This window comes from Saccostrea cucullata, unplaced genomic scaffold, assembly GCF_032062105.1.
Source record: "Saccostrea cucullata isolate Sc308-1 unplaced genomic scaffold, CSIRO_AGI_Scuc_v1 ctg536, whole genome shotgun sequence".
NCBI lineage: Eukaryota > Metazoa > Mollusca > Bivalvia > Ostreida > Ostreidae > Saccostrea > Saccostrea cuccullata.
In genome coordinates, this window is record NW_026923241.1 from 112,365 (window position 1) to 138,817 (window position 26,453).

Genomic DNA, 26,453 nt, shown 5'->3' on the forward strand with positions numbered 1-26,453 from the left:
AAACTGTCCATATATACTCATTATACCTGGATTAGAAATAAAATACAATTTTAACCAACTACTTCATCTTCAATTGCAGCATACACACTATTTAAGGTGAGTTCGAAACTAAGGCTGAAGAAGACAAATGTAAACATTTTTGGCATAAAGATTTTGGCATATCATTTATGATGTCTAAACGTATTATCTGAGGAATTTAAACAAGGTAATATACACAGATTACTTTTTTACGTTTATACCCCAAAAATGTGATGAAAAGATAATTTTGTTTCCACAAAAGTGATCATATATAGCAAGTTTCTTTAAATGAGATGTTCCAAACATGTTTGGACAGAACTCTCATGTTTTGTGACAGTGTTTCTGCTTGATTTTGTCCTTTGACCTGTCCTGTTTGTACGACTTACACAATAAATTACTTAGTAGAAGCAAAATTAAAGAATAATGTGACTTTCTTTAATAGTTTTAATGAAAATATAAGATTGCTAGTGTTTGTTCTGGACTGTTTTAGCCATGGACATTTGCAGTTAAAGGAAATATTGATTGTAGGGCCCATGACTTTAGCAACCACCTTCCTCTTTTACATTTATACTTAACTACATTACAATGGCATTAGTTTTACAAGAAAGGAAAGAATACAATGAAAATAGAAATGATTCACTTGGGTTCTACTATTATCCCATGTTAGCATGTGCTTGCTATGCAAATTTCACAGGATGAATAACCTATCATGCATGCATGATGTATATTATTGGCCCTTACCAATGTTTAACTAGGGGATGGAGTCTTTCATGGTCTGGTTGCAGTTGCACATCATTCTGAACAGTCAACACTGTAGAAATATATAATTGTTCATAAAGGAAGGGACTTGAGTTAAATGTCAATAAATCTTCAATATATTCTTTTTATATGTGCATGTACACGTTACTCCAAAAAGTGCATTCCCATAACCTGTAAAAATTTTATTCTAATGATAATGGATACTCAGAACTCATTATATTAGTTCAGACAGTAGAACATATATATTACAATGGTTTATACATGTACATATTAAACCATGTCAATGTAGAAATTATGGACAGGCAAACAGACTCAAAACATGTCTCCTTGAATTTACAATGGACAGCCTTAGATAGAACACTTGAACTATTTTTAAATATCTTTTTTGTTTTAAGCATAATTTAATGCAGATTTCTTTTGAATTTTTAGATGGCAGAAGTTCATATTGTTGGACAAATTGTTGGAGCTTCAGGGTTTCCTGATCACAGTCTCTTCTGCAAATGGGGAGTCAACACAGGTGAGTCACACTATGATCAATTTCTAATGTTCTATGTGAGCTTTTAGATTTCATGCTTACAGCCTCCTCAGTCCCTATTTGTCTTCTTTATATACTGAATTCAGCTATTAATGGCAGAACAGCTAAATTTTCTCTTTTCACATATTATAATATACCGGGTAGACACATGTACTGTAAAAAGTACTTAATGGAAAAATATCACTACAGTTCACAATTTAAAAGTAATGGTTATGTAATAGTATATATGTATACATACATGTACTGGAAACAAACTTTTGCTCATAAACTATACTCAGTACATGTATATATTAAGGTAATATTTCACTGTGCTTAATTCAGGAGGGGCTTGGAAGGCATTAGCTGGATTGAGAGAAGGACAGACACAAGTGGACAATCCACAGCAACATGATGCTGCCTACTGGGCCCACCCCATAGATATCCACTATGCAACCAAGGGCCTTCAAGGTAAATGGTGGCCACTATGTTCTCAAATTGTCTGAATTCAACACAGGATAAATGTTATTAGAAAGAATACAATAAATAAGATGGAAAGTGGAAGGGAAAGATTTAAAAAATAACATTATTTCAAAAATGTACTGTAAACCAAGTATTATACGCGTGCGATAAATATCAGTACATGATATATACAGTTGTTCATTATAATATCATGATTTATTTAGAGTTATTTGCCCTTTTTTTCACTGGTTCAACATGTAATCACGGAAGAACTTTACTGTAAGTGTACAAGAAGCAGTTGAAATTTAATTAACAAACATTCAGAAAAAAAAAAAACGAATGGCAAATCTAAAACTATTTGTCTAAAAATGATTAAAATGTCAATAATCATTTCAGCTTGTGTTATTATTGTTCATTTATTGTTAAAGACACAAGCCTGGTTAATTCCACAGCAACATGTCCCAATCATTATAAAAATTGCCCCTTGGCTATGTAGATCTTAGAAGGCGTCGATTACCCAATTATTTTGAAGCACTTTTACATGGAGAGTTTTAAATCAATTTTAATCTCCTAGATTTTTCCTGATTTTCGTTTGAGCGTTGTGAAATTGCGTATGAAGTATACTCATGGTAAACATTTTACCCACTTTAGGGGCGGATATAAGAATTTAAATGAACGCAATGCACACTGAATAATGCTAAGCAACCTCAACCATTTTACAGTTTGTGGGCGGATATTAAATTTTAATTTGATTCAAAATACTCGTGGAAATGAAAAAAAAATATGACCACTCGTTCGCGGAAATAAATCGTCGCGGATTAGTTCTCTAGCGGGCAGTCGCGAATAAAAAATGACGCGTATAATAATTGGTTTACAGTAATACCATCAGTGACTTTCTATATTGCTCTTTTACAGGTTGGCCAAAGATTCATTTCCAAGTTTGGCATCAAGATTCCTTTGGAAGAAATGAGCTTTATGGCTATGGTTTCTGTCATGTACCAACAACTCCAGGCATGCATGAAATTGAATGTCCAACATGGAGACCTTCTGGAAGTTTCAGAGAACAAGTGTCACAGTATTTCCTAGGAGGTGGCCCACAACTAAAAAATCCGGACTTGATTTATAGTGGCGCAGATCGTTACAGACTTCATACTGTTGCCATGGGATCTGTACATTTAAGACTTGGAGTCATTCTTAGGAACTTTGACAAATATGGGATCGAATGCTAAAAAAATGTTTTCTTCAGAAAATAATTTCCATTCTTTTACATGTTCTAATCTCAGAAAATGTGTATAGACGCCATTTAGCATATCAAAGGCAGAGTCCATCATTAGTTCTGAGGGAGGTGATACATTGATATGTTGTCATATTTTGTAGTTATCAATTTTAATAAATTATTTATCTACATTATCATGATTATACTCATCTTTTATTTTAACATTTTCATGAAATGTGAATACAGTACATGTAGTAGAACAGTCTTTTTTTTTTTTTTCAAACAAAAGATCAATGCTGAAGTATGGAATTATTTTGTTCAAATTTGTTGATCAGTTTCCAGAGATGGTCGTCATCAGAACCTGTGAGATTCCTGAGTAAATATACACAAAGATTTTCAAACATGGCATATAATTAAGTATGTTTATTGTTAAATATTGGGGTACAGAAACATTTAATACATTAATAAACACTTCATTTTGACTTTTGTTCTGTATGAGCTGTCAATGGCATGAATCCTGGGGGTACATAGTCTGTGTTTTGGGGAGCAATGGCCATGAATTTGAAGGCGTGTCCCATTTCCTGTGGATGCATCAGTCTTCTGACACTCTCAATTTTCTTTGTTGGTGTCTAAACATTCTGCAGCAAGGCCTAATATTTACAGCAAAAATTTAGACATTGTAATGATACCCAATTTATTACATATATGTATATTGTTTGTCTACCTGAAAAGGAATACACATCTGAAAAGAGGGAATTTAAAATGTAATAAGTGTGTAACTGCCACTCAGATGATGTGCAAAGGTAGACAGTGTAAACTCAAAGGCTAAAGTCATGAGGTCAAAAATATTGATACCCCAAAACAGAGCTGTCTCAAGAAATACAGGTGAAAGATATATTGTGAAATATGCAAAAATATCTGCAAGTAAAAATATTATTCTCTGATATGTACATTAATTTGTATATCTAAAGGTGATATAAAACAATTATCAAAAGTACAGGTAGTTATATATTTACCAGTAATAAGTATCTCATAAAAGATAAGGTTATGAGAATTTGCTGATTGACTTGTATAAAGTTCTACTATTTGTACTCTACCTGTAGACGGACTCCAATCCCCATTCCATTCAGAAAATTATTCTGTGTAACAGGTCCAAATGTTTTCACTACAAAAGTTGGGAAACATCAATATACTATGAAACTAAGAACTATTAACTAGAACTGTCCAAAGGGAGACAGTGTAAATTAAAAGGCTGGGTTATTTGAGGTCAAAAATATTTTCCATAAAAAGATATGTATCAAACATGAATTATGAAATTTTTCTTCAAAAGTGACCTTGAAGTTCCACAAATGACCTTAAATTTCAAGGTCATGACACACATTATAATCATGGTTAAATCTTAATGTGTGAAAAAAAAACCTACCAAGTTTATCCATAGAGAGATTATGACCAGACACAAATTAGGTATTTTTTCTTTCAGTGACCTTGAAGTTCCTCAAATGACCTTCAGAAAATTATTCTGTGTCACAGGTCCAAATGACACACCCAAAAGTCATGGCAAACACTTGTGTGAAATGCTTTTTGCAATACATATATATTTATGATAACATACTTTTTTAAGGCACAAACAAATTTCTGCACAGGAAGTATTACTTAAAAAAAATCTTGATTATTATATTCCTACTTTCATCAATCTTTGTGTGAAATGAGAACCTACCAAGTTTATTCAAGGAAAGACATGGACCCGAATTATGAAATTTTTTTGCAGTGACCTTAAATTTTCCCCAAATGACCTTGAAAGAGGTCAAGGTCATGACACACCCTTGGGTCATGGGCAATTTTTGTGTGAAACTATGAAACCTACCAAGTTTATTCAGCAACAAGAAGGACAACAATGGACAAATTTGAAATTTTTCTTCCAGTGACCTTGAACTTCCCCAAATGACCTTGGGTCAAGGTCATCACACACCCTTAGGTCATGGGCAATCTTTATGTGGAGTAGTAAATCTAATGTCCCTGGTTATCAGAAATAGATAGGTGACCGTTTACATGATTGCACAAAATTTGGACGGAAAACTAAGTACCACTATGTAATTTGCATTGTTCATTTCTTTTTCAGAATTTAAATTGGAGGTTGGTGGGTAAAGTAATTACATAAGGAAATGGTTAGCTGTACCATTACTTTTCCTAATATCTACCTTTTTTGCAATGCATTCATATATCTATTGGGTTGAAATTAGCCAATGTTTTTTTTTCTAGAGTTGAAAATGAAAATATGATGGTAAGAAAACGACAACAACAACGACAACAACAAAATACAACAATCTATCCTTGAAATATTACACACCGTAAATCATGCAAAAAGTCTTTAGTCTAATAATTTCATTGTTGAACAAAATTTTCTTAGTACCTTTATCTCCACAACAGTGCTTCAGATAGGCAAAGTCTACATCAGCAGTGAGATCTGCAGAGCCTGGCTTCTCTAGCGGGTCATACAGTTTGTGATCTTTAAAACCCTGTACAGAAAGAAATCAACAGTATGGTTATCAGAATATACACTAAATGACAAAAGTCATATCATGAACTAGATACGTTAAAAGTTTTCTCCTCTTATATCACAAGTAAAATATAGGAATACACATCCTGTCCCCTTTAATACTAAATTTCCAGATGTAATTTATTTCAATATATCATTCCCTTTTTTGAAATTAGCATTGATGTAAATTTACAAGTATTATTTCATGATAAATGTATTTTTATAATGTACCAAAATATGTCGAGTCATTTGAATGTTGTTGTTCTAAAAACCATCAGGCTTGTAATATGTCAAGTGTAACTCTTTTTCAGAACTTTTGGTGGTAAAACATTGGCATTCAAAGAGGTGGGTGATTTTAAACTAGCGGATCAATATAAAATGATATCCCCATGGAAATACTGGGAACTCCCCACTTATAATTTATCTGCTTTGATAGCGTTTATAAAACGTTTTTTTTTACCCTAAATGTATCAGTCTTTGTTCCCTCATGTCCATAGTCCACAATGAGAGCCCGTCCACCGTGATCACTGATCGTCTGTGACATCTTCTGTACGACAGACCCACCCTCTGGGCTCACCTCCACATGGTCTCTCTCATCAGACTCCGACAGATGCTGAAACCACAACAAAACTGATTATCAATGTCTATAATCATCACAGAATGAAGTACTTTTGTAACCTCTGTAAATGGCAGAGAATTCTTTCATTATCAAACAGTTCTTACAGTAAGGAACGCCTTTGTATTGGGGGTGGGTCCTCGTGACATGATAAATCGTAGGCCCCCTCCCTCCTGGACGTCCACCAGAATCTCATTCCACTCACCATCCTTCTTCTACAATTCAATTAAAGATAATACCTGTTAACATACTTTAACCAAAAAAATCATAGAAGGAATTTTATCTGTTGAAAGTTGATTAGTTAAAGGTTGATTTATCTGGTCATGAGCATCCTTTGTTATTATCATCTAATACTTGACTATGTCAAAGTTACTGCTTTAAAAAAATTGCACCTTTGACTTTGCAAACTTAGAAAAGACTCAAAACATTCCTTTAGCCATAAGTTATCTTTTCATAAGGTTTAGGATTTAAAGATTCTCAGTTTAAAACTATATATTGTATACAGGGTTATTTTCACCCCATGTTATTTTCTCCTTTCACACTTGAAAACAATTTTTATCCCATTTTAAATTCGCCCAGTCATAGTTTTGTTTATGAAATTATACTGTATTCTTTGAATTCACCCCATTTTAAATTCGCCCAAAGGAGGATAGGGCAAAAGGGGCGAAAATAAAAGGTGGCGAAAATTTCCCTGTATACAATATTTAACCCAGAATACCACTTGTTGTACTCATGTTATAGAATTCTGTTAAATAAATCACCATAAATGAAATTGTTTCAAAATATTCATGATTGCATGAAATTACCTGAAATTTATATATAGGTAAAACATCAAAGAATTCATGGGCAATGAAGCAGGAACATTCCTGGGGAACTTGCTCTAGGAACCTATACCAGTGTACATCTGGTCCATACTTGGTTTTCTGGCTTTGGTACTCTTCAGCTGCTTTGTTGTCAGGAGTTGTTTCCCCTGTCAGAATCTGGGACTGAAGCTGTCTCATATTAGGACTGACTTCTACCAGGTGGAGGGATACAGCTTTGTTAAAGTCCTTGAACTGTGCAAAAACCTGGAAAAGGTGCTAGAAGTTAACAAGCTGCATCTGAGGTTAACAAAGCTTAATGAATCTTTATTTGAAAAAATAATACCCATGTGAAAAATTTACTAAACAATATTAAATATGTTTCAAATATCAATGACTCAATTCTTTTTCATTTATATTTCCCTTTTCAGCAAAACAAGACATGATTTTGAAACAATGATGTCCCAATATTGCAATTCTTTGCTTAGGTAAGTTTAAATGTCACTGTTAAGATCTTAAAGTAAAAAATGTTGGTAACAAAAGAAATTTTTGACACAAGAAAAATACTCATCAAAATATTAAAGCCTTAAAACCAAGTGTTGATGTACAGGAGGTCAAAGTTTGACAAAAATAGAACTAATGTAAGGTCAAGGTCAGACTAAAAAAAAAGCTTATATCACAGAAATACATCCTCTAAATACTTAACCTTTTCATTTTTCAAAAATCAAATACTGAAATCAACTAACTTCTAACATGTAGATCTCCTTACCGACATCATATCAGCTGCTAGAGTTCCTCTCCCAGGTCCGAGTTCTACAATCTGTAATTTGTCTGGTTTACCCATTTGTTGCCATTCATGCACACACCACACTCCTATCAACTTCAAGTAAAATACATGTATAAGAAATAAAGTTTGACGATATGCATTGCCATAATTTTAGAGAAAGTTAAATTTTCCAAAATATCCCATATTTTGATTTCAGAGTCTGTAATAAAACTAGAAGAAACTAAAGCAATTAATTTAAAGATATTGATTTTTTTACTTTGTTCTTACTAGTTCATTTTCATACCTCTCCAAACAGCTGACTGATTTCTGGTGAGGTGATGTAGTCTCCACTGCGTCCAAAAACCTCATTATTGATGTAGTAACCCTGTAAATTAAGTACAAAATCAGTTAGGTTCTAGTATCCTGCCATTCAGGTAGTTTATACTTTTCAAGATTATTCTGAATTGTAAAATTAATGAAAAAATGCTAATAATTTAGTCTTATAGGAAAACAACATTTTGTTTCCTCCTAGATGTTATGAATGAAGTATTTGTCTGATAATTGTTTGTAAATAACCCATTTGCCAGATCATTGAAAAAAATATGTGCACTATTTCAATGTCTCTTTGCACAGGCAAAAAACAAAGGTGACATAAGAAGGTGATGTTATATTTTTAAGTGATAGCATCACCACCTCATTAATGTACTTTTTTGGAGATTTCTGTCTATTTCATGTCATAATGACAGTTTAGGAGTACTGTGTTAGCTGTCTTACAGTAACAGGGTTAATAAGGACTTCTTTCATGTACTCTGCGACAGTGAGTGGTCCGTTTGCCTTGATTCGAGATGTCAGGTGCCGCATGAACAACTCTTTGATGTCTTGTGGCTCTTGTGTACAAAACTCTCGCTTCGCTTCATGTCTCCTTCCTGTAAATCAAAAGAACAGATACATAGAGGATATTCGATGTTTTGTAGTTGAATATGGAATTTATTTTACGAGTGGGACAGGATTTTTGATATTTTCACGAGTGCGAAGCACGAGTGAAAATATCAAAAAATCCTGTCTTACGAGTGAAATAAATTCCATATTCAACTACAAAACATTGAATTTTCTGTTTATTACATTTTAAAACAAAAATCTTTGATTTTTCCTTTGCCTCTGTCTTTTTGTAATACAATAATAGGCTACATGACGTCATAGTTGAGCGGTTGAGACGTCATAGCTAAGTGAGGTGAAAACACTGTAAACATGGATTTAGCAACATATTTTTGTAATTTTTGACAGTTTTATTCGCTGTCAGAATGGTTTATTTTTTTCCATTTATCTTATATTATGTCAAGAAGCTTTTTTACAACAATCTTCGTTATGGGAAGGGAAATCGAGAGTTTTCCAGCACTTCTGATATTTGTCACACTGTGACAGGATATCATTTTTATTCAATGAATAAATTACAGTATTTCACGGGTAAAAATGAAATAAATACATGTATTTCTGTTTATTTATTGTTATAGGCTAAGAACACTCAATTCATCGTGCCACATAAAAGGTGAAAAAAAAGATCTATCTATTAAGAATTTATTGAGGAATAAAGGTGACTTATGTCAAAGGTGTTTTGTTTCTGTGATATGGATATCAAAGCACAAATTTTTAGCAATCAATAAGGTGAAAATACATCAAATTTTACTTTGAAAAGTACATTCTAAAAGCTGAGAACAACTTGTAAACAGGCATAGGCCATTTTCTATATTGCCATCTGTGATATCAACACTAAGGTATACACTTCACATTTGTTACATCTGACTGCTTTATTGTCTCAGCATGGAATGGTGACCCGTGTTTGTGCTGGTTATATCTTGCAGTACCTTTGTTTACATTTTAGAACAGTTCTCAGGTAAGTTTGGACTTTCAGTAAGGCGTGGCATTCTCGGCAACTTAATTAGCGTCTGTCAAATGGCGAATAGATTCTCATTGGTTGAGAAATTGATAACATCAGGAATTTTAAATTGTTATTGACAACGATGAGACGACTTAAAGGCAGAGATTTTAAGCACCGCCTTCAAAAATACCTGGTCTGGGTAGCCCTGTCAATCAAGCGCATGAAGGTCCATCATTGGTTGCTGGAACTTGATTGACACTTACTTACTGGTCCCTGTGTATACCCTGAACACCTTGTTTGGGACTTGTGGCGACCTTCTAGATAAATGTTGATCCTTTGATGTTTACTGAACATAGTATACAGAAACTGTATTACTTTGAAAATATTGATAATGTTTGAATTACGTATACCTTTAGTATTCGAAAGGATTATTATAATATGCATTTTTTTTAAATTTAAATTAACCTTTAGTGCATGAAACTTTTTTTTTCAAATGAAATTTCGATTTAATTTTAATATGCTAAATGGTAAACCTACAGTGGAAATGTTATCAATAAAGTCCAGAGCAGCACTATGTGAAGAAAATCAATTAAATTTAAAAATAATCTTTCCAATCATGGGTCAACTTTACATGTATATTTTCCTTTTTTATTCAGATAAGAATCAGGCGCGGATCCAGGAATTGAAGTAAGAGGGGGCGCCAAAAGTAGGCAAGGGGTCTTGTGGCCACCTTGGGTCCAGGCAAAGCCCTGGTGGGGGCCCAGGGGGCGAAGCCCCCGGAAGCTCCTGGGTTCTAGAGATTTTGTAGGGTAAAAATGAGGTCTACCAAGTAGACATATTTACATTTCCTAGACGAAACTGTGATTTACGATAACTTTGACAATTTTAGGGGGGGCGCGCGCCGGGTGCGCCCCCCTTAAATCCGCCACTGAGAATTTACTAGCAATCTTTTTTAGCATGTTTCATGGTGATAAAGTCTTATTCATAAGGTTTGGGTAAACCTAGATAGTTTTTCTAGTGAAATGTGGTTAACATAAAAGTCAACTTCATTTTATTAATAGATGGGATCCTGGGGATGAAGGAATTAAGTCTAATTTGGTTGTTACAGGAGTTGTTTTTTTTAATTAACACATACATTAACATCTAAAACAATCTTTGTTTTAATATTTGAATTTATAGTGTGATAAAATAATAATTTTTTAAATGGGTAGGGGTGTTTTCAAACAGTAAAAAATAAATCAATATATAATTGAAAAAAAAACTTTTTACTACTAATTTCAAAATTGTCTCAAAATCCTCAATACAGGTAAAGTTTGACACTTGGGGTATTTCACTGTGTATTAAATCGCTTCCTGTGTATAGGGATTAGGAGAAAGATGTCCACAGGTAGACTGCTAGCCCCCAAGGCTTTCACACCTGTGCAGAATAAGCCCCTCCCTCACCTGGAATTTACCACCCGGTAAAAAATCTCTGCCTTTAAGCCCCGCCTCTGTGCCTAGCTAGAACTTTTAATTGGCTATTTGCTACACCAGTTGACATTCGGCCGAATTTCTATCCTTTGTACATTTCAACAGTGAAGGAATGCTGTGTAAATTTCAGAAGCTAATTATGTAATGTCGTGAATGCCATACCTTACTGAAAGTCCAAGCTTAACCGGGAATTGTCCTACTTGTATTTGTGTTTGTTTGTATAGCCTACTGCACTAACCTGTGCAACTGTTGTAAGTTTGTTTAGTATCTTGGTCTCCAGTTTTAACGAGGCTTTTATAGATAGGGGCTCTCAGATATAGCAAGATACCAATCAAATATGGCAGGCAAAATCCTTTTACAAAACGTGTTCAGCTTTAACTATGAAATTAAGCTATGTAAGTAAATCAAGCTACATAGCTAAATCTAGTGACTATACCAGACCTGACAAGCTGACTGTCTACATTGAACAATTAAGATAAAGATTTGTGAATGTGCTACATGTTGCAGCTGGATCATTTTCTTTCTGAATGTCCTTATCTTTTAGCTAGCAGTGATAGCTTCATAGAAAAGTGAATACAATGACTGCAATCATACACTGATCTCACAAACAGTAGTGATTTGTCGGAGAGTGGGAAAATGAATTATTCATTCTTTTTTTAATGCCCAATGCTGTCCTAAAATAACTGTTTGCAATACTTTAAAAAACATAATCTGAATTAGTCATTACTTCCAAATTTGTTGACACCGGCAAGTCTGGAAACAACAGACCACGTCAGACCAGTGAAATTTCTACGTGACATTGCACACACGTGCGGCTCTCCGACATTGGAAAACCCCCTTCTGCAAATAACCTCGCTTTCGAATGAGAATTCGCCTAGCCTAGGTCACGCAAGTCGTTTGACCCCCCACTCAAACGCCTTGGAGCATACTGTAGATAAAATTTACACCACGGGGCGGCGCTGTTAAAGAACGTTAACTCTAAATATTTATGGCGACTCCGCGGAAAGTAAACATTATAGCGAGCGCAGCGAGCGTCGCGAAGCGACGCTCGCGAAGCGAGCTCAATAGACTAACGTGTAAGAACAGAGGAAATTCGGATTGAAATCTGTACATACGTCAGCCAAATTTCTCTGTGCAACATTCCCAGAATTCCTGCACTACCCAATGTCCTTTGCGCGAATATTGCCGAATAAATAAATAAATAATAACGTAAAGCATATATCAGACTTTCAGTTTGTAGAAATCTTTCAAAGAAACAAGAAATAACTCTGCAATGGTTTTCGACAAAAATTGCACTAGTTCTATAGTTTCAAACAGACGCTCGGCTGTTTTAAGCTCCGACGAGCTTTGTGACGTGTATGACGTCACAGCTAGTCGAGATATTCGTGCGGCTTGACGTTCGAAGTGGCTGATCTCAAGTGTTTTTGATGGTACAACTGCGCTCGCCCCAACGGTCACACCGTAAAACATATTATTTAAAAAGTAAATGAGCTTATACTGTCAAACATTCTATACATTTCGTTTTTTTTAAGTCAGCTAGTGATTAGAAAGTGTGTACTCCAACATTTAGACTGCTGATTATTTCAACTGCAAACTCCTACACCTGCATACGCACTGTGTGTACTGTACCAGATGACTAATGACCTATATAAATTACTATGGCACACTGTAAATTATCTTCAACTTCAAGCTTCAATTTCGGTAAAATAACGTATTAACAGCGACTTCCCATAACCCGTAGGTAGCACTGCAAATATGTCCAACCTATTTGCTAATTTCTCCAGGCATACTTTCTGTGATGTTTTTAAAGGAAAGTCGATTGTAAGATCAGCCAAAACTCTGGCAATCGTGATGTCAAACGTTTATTTTTGTTCAACCAATCACAGGCTTTATCAAATTCTGGATAAGCCTCGTTCTGAAGTAAAAATATTTATAGTGGAATGCTCCTAGACGTTTGGTGTGAGACCATGCATCGATGCAACAAACGTGTAGGTGACCTAGACTAGAATTCGCCACGTCTGCCACATATATTAATGCGCGTGTGGATATTTCTTACTTTGTTTCCTATAATTTAACCATTTTTATGCTTAAAATATATTTTGATAAATTTAAATAAGTTTTAAATTCAGAGTTATGAAAAAAATTATCACTTATTTTGTAATTACCAGCTTTAACGTTTAAAGACTATATTTAAGCGACATCATATCCTGTTGTATGTTCTTAAGTTCACTGTATATTTAGAATCAAAACAAAAATTAGCATATGGATGTCTGTTTTAGTGTTGGATGAAGCGGTGTAATATAACTAATATACAATAAGTGATAAATGACTTCACTACTAGTTAAGTTTCTCATCTTCTCAGCCATACTTCCATTGCTGTCGTTCGCGAAAAATGGAAGTAAAAGCCAGCCAAATTCCTGCTTTTGCAAGGTAAGAACACCCAAATTCGAATTTCCTCTTCAATTCATTAACAGTGTACATGCTGCAACTACAATGCAATATTTGTAGGATTGTTATCTTGAATACATTTTTTATGAAACTCCAGCTCATCAAAATTTGAGAGCAATACAACTGACTACGTTTTCACGAATAAATTATTAACAAAAAAAAATTGATTCTGAACATTTCAAACACCTATATAAAATGCAACAGGAAAGGAAGAAATTAATGCGTGGATTGAGCAGGATTAGACCCTGAGACAACCAGCAAACTGTGCAATATTGTTCTACCACTGAGCTACCAGACCGACAATAATTTTTCTTCCTTCCCATCACAGATTTCATTCCATATTTGACAATCCCTTAATTTGCAGGAAAAAGGCAATGTTTGAGCCCTGCATATTGACCAGGGTAGCTCAATTGTAGGGCACATGGCTGGTGATTGCAGAGGTTTCAGGTTCGATTTCCAGTCCAGCAATACATTTTCTCTCTTCCTGTTAAAATATTTTCATCAATATACACGATTAGATCCCTGAGCACTAGAGTATGGAGAAGGAAGAGTATCATATTATACTATCTAAAGTAGAAACAGCTAGATCATTATAGCTGTTTTACAAATGTTACTCAGTTTCCTCAATCTCAGTTTTTAAACAGAGAATATCAGTACACATGTATTTGTCACAAGTGTGGTTTTAACCAAGTGCAGTTTTCACTGGGTACCATTTGAACAATAATTCACACAAATGGTCTTTTTAACTCAGTATCATGTATTATACATGAAATATTTTTGCATATTGAAAACAGACAACAAAATGTTTAAACAATCTTTTGATGTAAGTCAAAGACATAAAAGGTGGGGAATACCGTATTTATGCTGTTTGCTCTGGATAAGAGTATACTTTGTTCTCCTTAACATTGAAAGAAGCTGCTACTACATTGTGAAACTAACCTTGTATGAAAGAACTAATTACTACCAGTCGGAAGCATATGTCTGTTATGTATGTTTCTTACAATAGCAAGAATGTCAACCATTGTATTTTGTTTTTTTCATTGTAACATATGTTGTTAAGATTAGTTAGATTATGCAATTGAAAAGGATTCAAATGAAATAAATTTTAAAGCTTCACGTGCAATTATAGTAAAATAATTAAATGATAAACAACATTAAGATTAAATGAATCAATGAAAGTAAATCATTCATTATTTAAAAAAAAAATAAAATTACAAAAATATTATAAGTGAATGTTAAGCTGCACTAAGAGAGAAAATAAAAATGCATAGCATAGATTGTTCTTGTTTCCTGCTATGATAAATAATTTGATCTTGATAATACAGTATTTCCATTAGTTTTTCCATGATTATGTATACTTTCTTTTTGGGGGGGTATAAAATGATTTTGTGACAGAGCGCAAAAGTGCACGATTTAATACCTGCATTAGAACTGAAATAGCACTAAGTACTTGATAATGTGATAGATAATTTTAAACACACCTGTTACTCTACTAAACACATAGAATTTGAAGATTAAACAAAACATTATCATGTTAAGTGAGTTATAAAGTTAATTCATTTTATCTCTAGCAAGCTATTATGTTGTTGCTTAATGTTTTATTGATTGAGAATTGAATTGATTTTGGTATAAATGGGGAAAATAAAATAGCCATACAAGTGATAAACAGGTAAACAGATGGAGATAAGGAAATTACCTCCTATTTTGTAAACAGTTAAAAAAAATGAAATACATGTATATACATCATAATGTAATGTATTTTGATTTTTTTTAGTTTAATTTAAAGAGAATAAAATATTGCACACTATACAAATTGCACCAAAAAAAAAATTTAAAGTTGATTTTTATGATAATTGACAAAATGACAAAAACTTCCACATGTATGAAACTAATGAAAGATGTCCTCCAACATGGGACACATATATTTCTAATGTATTTAACAGAGAACTTTTCCCCTCCAGGTAGCATAGATTTTTGAGTGACGTGGAGCTGTGTTTGCTGGATTCTGTAGTTTATCTGTATGTCTGTCTGTTTCCTTTAGCTACATGGCGAGGTAGATGACTGCTCCTGTAAGGTGGAGAATTTGGACTCACTGAACAACAAAAAGATCTACCCCATCCTAAAAAGCCTACTACAGCGGGACTACTTTAGGTATTTTAAGGTAATGTTGGAGGATGATTCTACTTGCATGATTGCAAGAATGTGTTCCATTATGCTTCACTTCTATTTCTGAATATTTAAGTGATAATACGTGAAGAGGTTGTTTGTAAAAGCCTAAGGTTGAATGTTATAGTTTGTAAGAGAAGAACTATTGATAAATGTAATAGCATTTTGTACAAAAAAGGGGGCCACAAAACTTGCAAGGTCAGCACTATATTAATTAGGAAATGTTACTTCAAATGTTGAGTGTATTGAATGAGCATAAGGAAGAAGTCCTTGAAAAATATAGTTCTGATTTTAAAACTCTAGGAGACAGGAATATGAGTACATGTAGGTATTATACAGCATGGATCAATAACTGGTCTGGTACTTTACCATTGGCCTTGAGTTAGTCAGAGAATGTCATGCCTATATTGGACACATGATATTTCTAACTCTATATGTCCTGTGAATGAAATTGAGGTCTAATGGTTTTTTTTAATGTTATTTAATATTCAGCATTTGCTTGAATTCAGTAGAGTGACCTTTAGTAAAGGTTAGTTACAATTTCATGCATATGGAGACTTTACATTCTCAAAGTTAAAGTTAAAGTACTGGGCAATAAATAAATAAATAAATGCTTCAATAAATTATCAGAATTTTATTTGACTGTGATAGAGGCATAAGATATCAAGAGTTTGCACCTGTCATAAGTCTGAAACGGAAATATTTTATTGGCTTTTTATATGATGGTACATGTAGATGTAACAGAAAACAGAGATGTCCACATATATACTGTAAAACCACAAATGTTCTTGGGGGATTAAATTTCGTTTATTTTGTTGTTAACAACTATCAACAAAATTAAATCCCACACGAAATTTTGCATGACTATATATTGAATAGGGTTAATTTCAAAACAACGAAATTAAATGCCTTGTATTCGAAACAATTTTAGATGGCAAATCAACGAAATTTTATCCCAACGAAAATCTGTGATTCTACAGTACTTAACAGTACATTATTTTTAGTAATACCCATTTTGAATAGATGGCATAATTCTTGTCTAAAGTGTGTTTAGCTTGCTTAATAAATTTACAGATTTTTACAGCTCACTGGAGAAAATGGCTAGCTAGATTAAAACCTATTTTGGATAAAAATTCAATTTCCAGAACAAGATTCTAAGATTGATCATATTTGTTTTAGGTGAATTTACTGAAGCCTTGTCCATTCTGGTCTGATGACAGCCGGTGTGCTCTAAAAGACTGCCATGTCCAATCCTGTTCTGAGGTATTATGTCTTAAAATTAATTCAGTTATCTTTAAGACTTATTTATCATTTCACCAAAGATTGATAAAAAAAATCGATCTTAATGTAAACCTCAGACATAAAAAAAAGTTCCTTTTGTCAATATTACATGTTGTATATTCCTGATACAATATTCTTTCATTACAGTTTCATATTTATTTTCACTAAATGTTAAAGTAAATAAAAAAAAAAAATAATGAAGAACATGTAAATTCTTCTCGTTTATAATTTTCAGCACTTGCAAAAGTGTTAAAGAGAATTTCTGTAGAATTTTCAACTCAATATTTTCATAATATGAAGAGAGTAATGAAAAATGGATGGAACTTTCAATGGCAGTGAAGCTTAAATCTGGAAAATCAATTTACTTAAAATTATTTCCTTTTGTAGGATCAGGTGCCAGAAGGATTAAAGGAAAATGGAAACCCAAAGGAAATCAATAAGGTAGTGGAATTATCCAGTGTCAATGATTTATTTCATGTATATATGCTGCAAGCAAATCAATTAGTGTGGAAATTGGATAGAAATTTTTGTGTAATATTGCCCCGAATACATATTTTCTGTATTGTAAAACTATTATGAAAATTTTTGCTAATGACAATTTGGTTTACTGATGTGAAATTTAATGAATTGCATTCAAATTACAACTCAAGAAAAAGTTATTGTAAATTATCCAATATATTTCCACATTCATTCACTATTACTTACTAAACACGTTAGTATCTTCAGTTCAAAAACTTTCTTATTCTTTGTAAGCAATGAAGTCACAGAGTTTTGTAGTTTCCTTATTCATATTAAGTTAATGCAAATGTAATTGTATAATATATGAAGTATTGACACGTTATGAAGTGTAGCTAATTATTTATGTAATGATTTTGACAGTACTCAGAAGAAGCTCAAAAAGATCCAGAAAACTGTGACCAGGAGAGAGAACTCAGTGCTTTAGATAGGACCATTAGGTGAGAAGGGATTCACAAATAGAGCACTGTAAAGGTGGATAGTTACTTGTTAGTGATTGAGATATAAAGAAGCAAGAACATTACACGCAGGGTTATTTCCAAAGTACATGTACTGTTACTATGTAATTATTAGAACTGAAAAACATATGTTTGAAGTAGGCAGAGGGACATTTATGCAGAAGCTTTCTTATCTAGTGTAAATCACTCCCATTTGTAAATTTCCACAGCTACCACATTGAAATCCATAAAACAAGGGATATTGACAGCTTTTCATAAAAACAGAACCATTACAATGATTTATAAAGTGTCATTTATAAATCCCTGATGAGATTTTGATATATTGCGTACTAGTATCTGTTTATCTCATTTAGTGCTGAAAGGATGGAGGCCTTTAAGAATTGGACTCGTCATGACGACAAGCAAGAGACCTTTTGTGAAATAGATGGTAAGTATTATATATATTGTAATATTGTTTAAATATATGCAAAATATAACTACACAAGGTGTGACAAAGCTAAGAAAAGCTATAAAAAAGGAAAAGTGAAGCAAAGTTGTTATCAATGATGAAAAAAAAATAGACCTATCAGATCCTGGTCTGGTGGCTCCCCATTATGATCAGTCTTTCTATATAAGATCAGTATTATTTACTCTTCCCATATCCCAATCTGGCTAATACCTAATACAAACTAACAAAGAGAAACTATATATGCTTAAGACTCTGCAGTGTCTCTGATTCAAATTAAAGCTAGGTCATGGTCATAACTGTATGTATTTATACCCCCCGCAAACGAAGTTTGTGGGGTATATAGGAATCACTTTGTCCGTCTATCTGTCTGTCCGTCTGTCTGTCTGTCCGTCTGTCTGTGCAAACGTGTCCAGTCCATATCTTTCTTGAGGAGGGACATTAGAATCTACTACTCCACACAAAGATTACCCATGACCTAAGGGTGTGTCATGACCTTGATCCAAGGTCATTTGGGGAAGTTCAAGGTCACTGGAAGAAAAATTTCATATAATTTGCATCCAGTTAAAGATAAAATTAATGAGTTTGTGTGTTATCTAATCTCCAGGGAATGTCCAGTCCATATCTTTCTTATGGATAAACTTGGTAGGTTCTCATTTCACAAAAAGATTGCCCATGACCCAAAGGTGTGTCATGACCTTGACTCAAGGTCATTTGGGGAAGTTCAAGGTCACTGGAAGAAAAATTTCATAATTCGTGTTCGGTCCACATTTTTTCTATGGATAAACTTGGTAGGTTCTCATTTCATGCAAAGATTGCCAATGACCCAAAGGTGTGTCATGATCTTGACCCAAGGTCATTTGGGGAAGTTCAAAGTCATTGGAATAAAAATTTCATAATTCGTGTCCGGTCCATATCTTTCTTATGGATAAACTTGGTAGGTTCTCATTTCACACAAAGATTGCCCATGACCCAAGTGTGTGTCGTGACCTTGACCCAAGGTCATTTGGGGAAGTTCAAGGTCACTGGAAGAAAAATTTCATAATTTGTGTCCGGTCCATATCTTTCTTATGGATAAACTTGGTAGGTTGTCATTTCACACAAAGATTGCCCATGACCCAAGGGTGTGTCATGACCTTGACCCAAGGTCATTTGGGGAAGTTCAAGGTCATTGGAATAAAAATTTCATAATTCGTGTCCAGTCCACATCTTTCTTATGGATAAACTTGGTAGGTTCTCATTTCACACAAAGATTGCCCATGACCATGTGTCATGACCTTGACCCAAGGTCATTTGGGGAACTTCAAGGTCACTGGAAGAAAAATTTCATAATTTGCGTCCGGTCCATATCTTTCTTATGGATAAACTTGGTAGGTTCTCATTTCGTGCAAAGATTTTCCATGACCCAAGGGTGTGTCATGACCTTGACCCAAGGTCATTTGGGGAAGTTCAAGATCACTGGAAGAAAAATCTTATAATTCATGTGTGATACATATCTTTATTATGGAAAAGTTACTTCTGAAAAACCTAGCAGGGGTATTTTGTCCCGTTTGGACAGTTCTAGTTGCTTTAGGAGTCTATACATATTTTAAGTATTAAAACAAATGATTTCTATTTTTTTAGATGATAATACCCCTGACTGTCAGTATGTAGACCTCCTGTTAAATCCTGAGCGGTACACTGGCTATAAAGGAGCTTCCCCTCACAGGATCTGGAACAGTATATACGAGGAGAACTGCTTCAAGTAAGGCTATATATCAAAGTTCTGCTCGTAATGTGTATATGTATTACTTTAAAAGTTTATGTGTTTGTTCTTTTTGAAAAATTTTTATACAAGGAAAATACAAAAAAAAGTTGTACATGTATATAGAAATTGATATTTTTTATTGACAGGCCAGAGGGAGCTGTGTACGGGTCAAAGAAGACGCTAGCAGGTAGGAGGTCAATTTAAAAAAAAATATATACATAAACAGTGTCATGAATTGATAAAATTTTCATTCAAATCTTTTGATTAATTATTAACTGATTGCTCTCTTGTAGCAAAATTTTCAAGATATACTGTACATGTCTCTGTAATATTGTTTGGTTAAACATTCATTTTTAGATATTTAAACTTCTTTATGTTCAGATTTTTTCAGAGGTTTGTTTATCACTCAAAACAAATGTTGCACATTTTTCTTTTTTTTTTCTTCTTTTTTTGTTGAGAAATCCATAAAAATTGGTATAAATTGGTATACTGTGACAGTTGCACTCAGAACTACAAATCATATTTTACACACTAGTATTTCATGGATTGAATAATGGTAATGCTGTTGAAATGGGAGCTTATTTTTGTTTATTTACTTTTTCCTTTTTCATAAATTTTCTACATTCTGCAGTCCAGAATTTTTGTTTTGAAGGAATATTTCTTTTATATTTTTCCTGATTATTCCTTTTATGTCCACATGTGGCTATATTCGGATTACTTAAAGATTTGTATTTTTTGAATCCATCTTCCTGGTACTAAGGTTGATTATCCCCAGAGGATATGATCCTCAACAAAGATCATAATCATTTGGACAAGCTCAAGTTAAATTATTTTATAGTGTCAAATCTCTCCTTGGACCATACTAGTTAATTAAAGTGTCTGGGAAGGTCATATCTGGCACAAAGATTGCTCATGGGCATAAACTTTATTTTGCCTATCTAAGCATTAGTTTTGCCTGTAAACAGAGACCCTGCACTAAGTTCAAGAACTACAAACATAAAGTTGCTTTTGAAATCCACAACTTTATAATTGAGAAATATTTGAAGGTAAAACTTTTCACAAAATTAGCTACAATGACTTTGTCACGACAAAATTGTTATAAAGATAAAGTCAGAGGACAAGTCGGGGAGGGGGTTGTGGGTGAGCAGTGTCATGTGATGCAGATACTGAGTACGGAAGAAGTTTGTATTTGATACCAAGAAGTGTCTGACAATGGACCCTCCAATAAGGACGGCTAAACAATAAATGTGTACACATACATTAATATAAATAATTAAAATTAATTGTGCAGCAATACTACCCTTTTCTCTTGCCTTATTTTGTTTACCCTTTTAATTTTACTTAACACTGACAAATGCATAAATGATGATATATTTTTTTTAATTTTATGCCCAACAAATGACCACTGTACTAATTTAAAGATATTCCAATTTCATTACAGGCTCTTTGGAAGGTATGCTGGTGTTGCTTTTTTATTCTATAATCTGTGTACTAACTTTCTCTTTTCTCTGCGTGCAGCTCAGAATGCATGCAATATAATAGATTGATGCATGATTAACATATATTCATGTATTGTACATGTATTATGAATATCATTATATATAAGATTATAAGTTAGTGAGCTTGCATAGATACTGTAGTTATCTTTGTTCTTTTCATTCTCTTTTCTTTTAGAATTATTAGTGTGAGCTTTTTAAAGTCAGTGGCTCTAAAAGCCTATGATTTAAATTGTTTCTCCTCTCTAATTTATAAAGCTGATTATATAGTCATAATACCATTAAAACAACTATTTTTATTAATCCAAACTATTGCATATTGCAGTAATCTAAATGTTTTATTCAGAAAATTTAAAATATTTTTATTTTGATGATAAATATTAAAATGGTGTGAAAAATTGGATAATTAACACAAATATGATATACCTAATCCTGTTTTTCACCTCTGGAATGGTGGCACAAATCAATCTTTGCTTGTACAAATTGTTGTTATCAAAATTGAGAGTGATATTGAATAACAACAAAGTATGCAAATATTAGTTCATACACAGTAGTTAGGATGAAGTTTAAAGGAACACAATTTAGTATAATGACAATATTTGTTTCACTCTATATCACTTTTGAATGAGAAATTTCATTGTATATAATAAACATTGTGTATTTCTTTTTGATTTAGGTCTATGTCTGGAGCAGCGAGCTTTCTATAGACTTATCTCAGGACTTCACACCAGCATCAACCTTCATCTCTGTAACGAGTACCTCTATCCTTGTGAGTAACTTTATTTTCAAGAAACTTCAATTTCTGGGGCTCTTTCACATTGACAAACATGAAAAAAGGGTTGTATAAGTATATTATCTGAAAAATAGGTTAAAGTATTAGAGTTTCACATCAAAATTTGTCTGTTGTATGTCTGCTGTCATCCTCATAGTTGTACATTGTAGTAGTTGTTGTTAAAAACAATTGACAATTTCATCCTTTCACATTTTCATCTTCTTCTCTAGAACCAATGAGCCAATTTCAACTAAACTTTGCAAACATTATATTTCTGGGTGGAAGGCATTCAGATTTATTCAAAAGAGGGGTCACAGTCTATTCCAAGGGAGATAATTAAGAAAGAGGGTTAATTGGGTAGTATGATTTAAAAAATATATATATTTTTGTAAGAGTTACTGGGTCAGAAAATATAAACCTAAATGAAATATCTTTTACTTAGTGTAAATTCAAGTTGTTTAAATCATGCCGCGTGGGATTAGGGTGGGTCATAGTGGGCAATCAAAATTATATTTGAAGCTAGTATATAGATAAAGTCTTTGAAAATATATATTCTTCTCAAGAATAGCAAAGCCATATTTCTACGTAAGCATCCCCAAGTAGTGTGGATTCAAGTTTGCTCAGATAATGAGCCTAGGGGATACAATGGGCATTCAAAGGTTTACATAGGATTTTATAGAGAGAAACATATATTTTAAAATTTCCTCAAATCAGCAAAACCCTGAATAATACAGAAGCAACCTCAAGTAGTGTGGACTCAAGTTTCTTCAAATTATGACCTTGTAGATAGAGTAGGGCACAACAGGGGATCAAAGTTACATGTACACATGTGCAAGTAAATGAAATATTTTATTGAAAGAAAGAGTAAACTCATGATTAGACATATTTATATTGGAACATCCTCAGTTAGTATATAGATAGAAATGTGCCAATGCAATGTACAGATACATTTATAATACATGTACTTTTCAGCAAAAAATTTATTGTCAGCACCAGAGTTCAAACCAAATACTGAGGAGTTTATTAAGCGATTTGACCCTAAAGCAACTAAAGGTCAAGGACCACAACGTCTGAAAAACCTGTATTTCACCTATCTCGTAGAACTGCGAGCCCTGGCCAAGGCTGCACCATATTTAGAAGAGGTTTGTTTAATTGAGACCATAAATCATTTAAAGTTAAATTTAGTCAATTATTTATGAAATTTTTCCAAAAAATATGCTTATAGTGCAGTATTAGTGACATACAATTTGTAGATATATTGAAATAATCAATCTGCTATAAGTGTGAATTCATTGTAAGCTGTAACTGTATTTTTCTATGTACAGGAAAACATCATTACATTCCTTGCCATATAAATATATTTTTATCTCTTCCTATTTGTTATTTATATATATTCCAAATATTAGAATTTTTTCTAAACCTAGGAAGATTTTTTTACGGGCAATCCAGCCGAGGAGACTGACGTTAAGGAAGGAATCAAAGACTTACTTAAAGTCATCAAGTAAGGCTCAAGTATCACTGATTAGATATTTAATGTATTACCAATTGGTTTGATTAATTAAGACATTAAATATGTATATTACAAAGTAATTCTACTTCCTGTAAAAAAGAATGTTTTATGTTTTACATCAGGTCATTTCCAGACCATTTTGATGAAAGCAACCTTTTCAAAGGAGATCCAAAGGTGGCAAAGAAACTTAAGGTACATTAAAAGGTTTTTTTTCAAAGAAAGTTTTGAAGTGGATACTGCTACTAAATTTTAAAAAGAGAGAATTTTATCATTTTTGAATGTATAAATCATTCCGATCAAATCTATATTAATTTGCAGACTGAATTCCGAGAGCATTTTAGAAATATTTCCCGTATCATGGACTGTGTTGGATGTGACAAGTGTAAGCTGTGGGGAAAATTACAGGTAACTTTCAAATTATTTTGTGATGTAAAATACATCACGATCCTTTTCTGATCAAAGTTTGTCCATCATCAATCAATAGCTGTTTCTCTGTTGTCATTGTTTGTTAACATTGTACATTTTTTACCTCTTCTCCAAAATCACTGTGCCAATGTCAATTGAACTTGGCACAAAGCATTGTTTGTTTTTATGCAATGGAAGGGCTTTCCTTTAAGAGATAATTAAGAAATTCCCCAAATCCCAAATGAAAGGAATCAATGATCCAGAAAACAAAACAAAAAAAAATTATGTGAAAGCTTCTTTATCTAGTGTTCATTCAAATATGTTCAAATTTGAAGTTATGGTCCTGGGGGTAAAATGGGACCACAAAAAAATCTCAAGAGCAGCAAAACTGATATATCAGCATCTCAATATACTTAAGATTTGTTCAAATCATTGCCTCAAGAAAATTTTAAATGGAAAACATTCTTGAAAAAAAATTATCAAAACTTATCCAAATGCAGGGATAATTAAATTTGTATTTTTCAGGTACAAGGTATGGGGACAGCTCTGAAGATTCTTTTCTCTGGAGATAGTATTGGATTGCAGTCTACAGTTAATGCCAATCACAAACAAAAGTTCCAGCTCAGGAGATCAGAAATCGTTTCTCTGGTCAATGCTTTTGGAAGGTATGTTTCTTACATATATAGTAGTTAAAATTTCACATTTATTATTTTATTTATATCTGAAAACCTTCAATTCTCCTATCATAAAATATTGTGAGTGTCAAGTATAAATTATCAGAAGTGTTTATCAAATTTTAGACTGTCCAGTAGTATCCACACTATAGAAAAATTCCGTAAGTTGACAAGCTGACCAATGGAGGACATTGCTGCATGCCCAGGGTAACTCTGGAATCTCCTGATGCCTGATATTAACAGTCTACAACAATGGATCTCATTCACTGCATAGGAGCTATCACTGTAAAGCTGGAGATGTTGGCAAGATTATTTATTCTGTTCAATATTTGGAAGCTTATTCAACTGTTTCCAATCTAGGTTCTAGCTCTTGTAGAGTGTTTTTTAGCTCACCTGAGCCGAAGGCTCAAGTGAGCTTTTCTGATCAAAATTTGTCCGTTGTCTGTCGTTGTCGTTGTCGTTGTTGTCGTTGTCGTCGTCGTAAACTTTTCACATTTTCATCTTCTTCTCAAGAACCACTGGGCCAATTTCAACCAAACTTGGCACAAAGTATCCTTGGGTGAAGGGGATTCAAGTTTGTTCAAATGAAGGGCCACGCCCTTTTCCAAGGGGAGATAATCATGAATTTGTTAAAAATTAATGGCATTTTTAAAAAATCTTCTTCTCCAGAACCGCTGGGCCAGGAAAGATGAAACTCTTGTGAAAGCATCCTTAGGTAGTGTAGATTCAAGTTTGTTCAAATCATGACCCCCGGGGCAAGGGTGGGGCCAAAATGGCCGACCCAAGTTTTACATAGGAATATATAGGAAAAATCTTAAAAAATCTTCTTCTCCACAACCACTGGGCCAGGAAAGATTAAACTGATGTGGAATCATCCTCAGGTAGTTTAGATTCAAATTTGTTCAAATCATGACCCCCGGGGCAAGGGTGGGGCCAAAATGGCCGACCCAAGTTTTACATAGGAATATATAGGAAAAATCTTTAAAAATCTTCTTCTCCAGAACCACTGGGCCAGGAAAGATGAAACTCATGTGGAATCATCCTCAGGTAGTGTAGATTCAAGTTTGTTCAAATCCTGATCCCCGGGGCAAGGGTGGGGCCAAATTGGCCGACCCAAGTTTTACATAGAATATATAAGAAAAATCTTTAAAAATCATCTACAGAACCACTGGGCCAGGAAAGATGAAACTCATGTGGAATCATCCTCAGGTAGTGTAGATTCAAGTTTGTTCAAATCTTAACCCCGGGGCAAGGGTGGGGCCAAAATGGCTGACCCTAGTTTTACATAGGAATATATAGGAAAAATCTTTAAAAATCTTCTTCTCCAGAACCACTGGGCCAAGAAAGATGAAACTCATGTGGAATCATCCTGAGGTAGTGTAGATTCAAGTTTGTTCAAATCATGACCCCCAGGGCAAGGGTGGGGCCAAAATGGCCGACCCAAGTTTTACATAGAATATATAAGAAAAATCTTTAAAAATCATCTACAGAACCACTGGGCCAGGA

The 26,453-nt window shown here is 33.6% G+C and overlaps 3 protein-coding genes across 3 annotated transcripts; 2 read left to right on the top strand and 1 right to left on the bottom strand.

The window, feature by feature from the left end:
- The first annotated feature begins 103 nt into the window (after positions 1–103).
- LOC134263539 (B9 domain-containing protein 2-like) lies at positions 104–3,126 on the top strand. Its single transcript, XM_062745911.1, has 4 exons — positions 104–205; positions 1,207–1,294; positions 1,634–1,759; positions 2,666–3,126. The coding sequence occupies exons 2-4, from the start codon at positions 1,207–1,209 to the stop codon at positions 2,977–2,979; spliced, it is 528 nt and encodes a 175-aa protein (XP_062601895.1). The 5' UTR covers positions 104–205; the 3' UTR covers positions 2,980–3,126.
- A 244-nt stretch (positions 3,127–3,370) lies between these two features.
- Positions 3,371–11,898, bottom strand: LOC134263541 (protein arginine methyltransferase NDUFAF7, mitochondrial-like). The gene is made up of 10 exons (XM_062745912.1): positions 11,757–11,898; positions 8,459–8,610; positions 7,989–8,069; positions 7,688–7,798; positions 6,925–7,185; positions 6,226–6,333; positions 5,963–6,115; positions 5,377–5,482; positions 4,064–4,131; positions 3,371–3,616 (listed from the first exon to the last, which is right to left on the bottom strand). The coding sequence occupies exons 1-10, from the start codon at positions 11,827–11,829 to the stop codon at positions 3,596–3,598; spliced, it is 1,134 nt and encodes a 377-aa protein (XP_062601896.1). The 5' UTR covers positions 11,830–11,898; the 3' UTR covers positions 3,371–3,595.
- Positions 11,899–13,241: 1,343 nt separating this feature from the next.
- LOC134263549 (ERO1-like protein beta) lies at positions 13,242–25,327 on the top strand. The gene is made up of 16 exons (XM_062745925.1): positions 13,242–13,459; positions 15,519–15,638; positions 16,823–16,906; positions 17,312–17,365; positions 17,804–17,880; positions 18,252–18,325; positions 19,967–20,087; positions 20,237–20,277; positions 21,532–21,543; positions 22,263–22,355; positions 23,331–23,500; positions 23,783–23,859; positions 23,991–24,060; positions 24,187–24,273; positions 24,799–24,938; positions 25,074–25,327. The coding sequence occupies exons 1-16, from the start codon at positions 13,355–13,357 to the stop codon at positions 25,123–25,125; spliced, it is 1,377 nt and encodes a 458-aa protein (XP_062601909.1). The 5' UTR covers positions 13,242–13,354; the 3' UTR covers positions 25,126–25,327.
- The last annotated feature ends 1,126 nt before the right edge of the window (positions 25,328–26,453 follow it).

Coding starts and splice junctions, on each gene's coding strand:
- LOC134263549 (XM_062745925.1), top strand. CDS start 13,355: ATGACTTCACTACTAGTTAAGTTTCTCATCTTCTCAGCCATACTTCCA. Junction 24,274..24,798: donor AGCTGTGGGGAAAATTACAG/GTAACTTTCAAA, acceptor TGTATTTTTCAG/GTACAAGGTATGGGGACAGC. Junction 24,939..25,073: donor CTGGTCAATGCTTTTGGAAG/GTATGTTTCTTA, acceptor ATCAAATTTTAG/ACTGTCCAGTAGTATCCACA.
- LOC134263539 (XM_062745911.1), top strand. CDS start 1,207: ATGGCAGAAGTTCATATTGTTGGACAAATTGTTGGAGCTTCAGGGTTT. Junction 1,295..1,633: donor CAAATGGGGAGTCAACACAG/GTGAGTCACACT, acceptor TGCTTAATTCAG/GAGGGGCTTGGAAGGCATTA. Junction 1,760..2,665: donor TGCAACCAAGGGCCTTCAAG/GTAAATGGTGGC, acceptor GCTCTTTTACAG/GTTGGCCAAAGATTCATTTC.
- LOC134263541 (XM_062745912.1), bottom strand. CDS start 11,829: ATGTCACGTAGAAATTTCACTGGTCTGACGTGGTCTGTTGTTTCCAGA. Junction 6,334..6,924: donor TACCTATATATAAATTTCAG/GTAATTTCATGC, acceptor ATTGAATTGTAG/AAGAAGGATGGTGAGTGGAA. Junction 6,116..6,225: donor ATACAAAGGCGTTCCTTACT/GTAAGAACTGTT, acceptor TTGTGGTTTCAG/CATCTGTCGGAGTCTGATGA.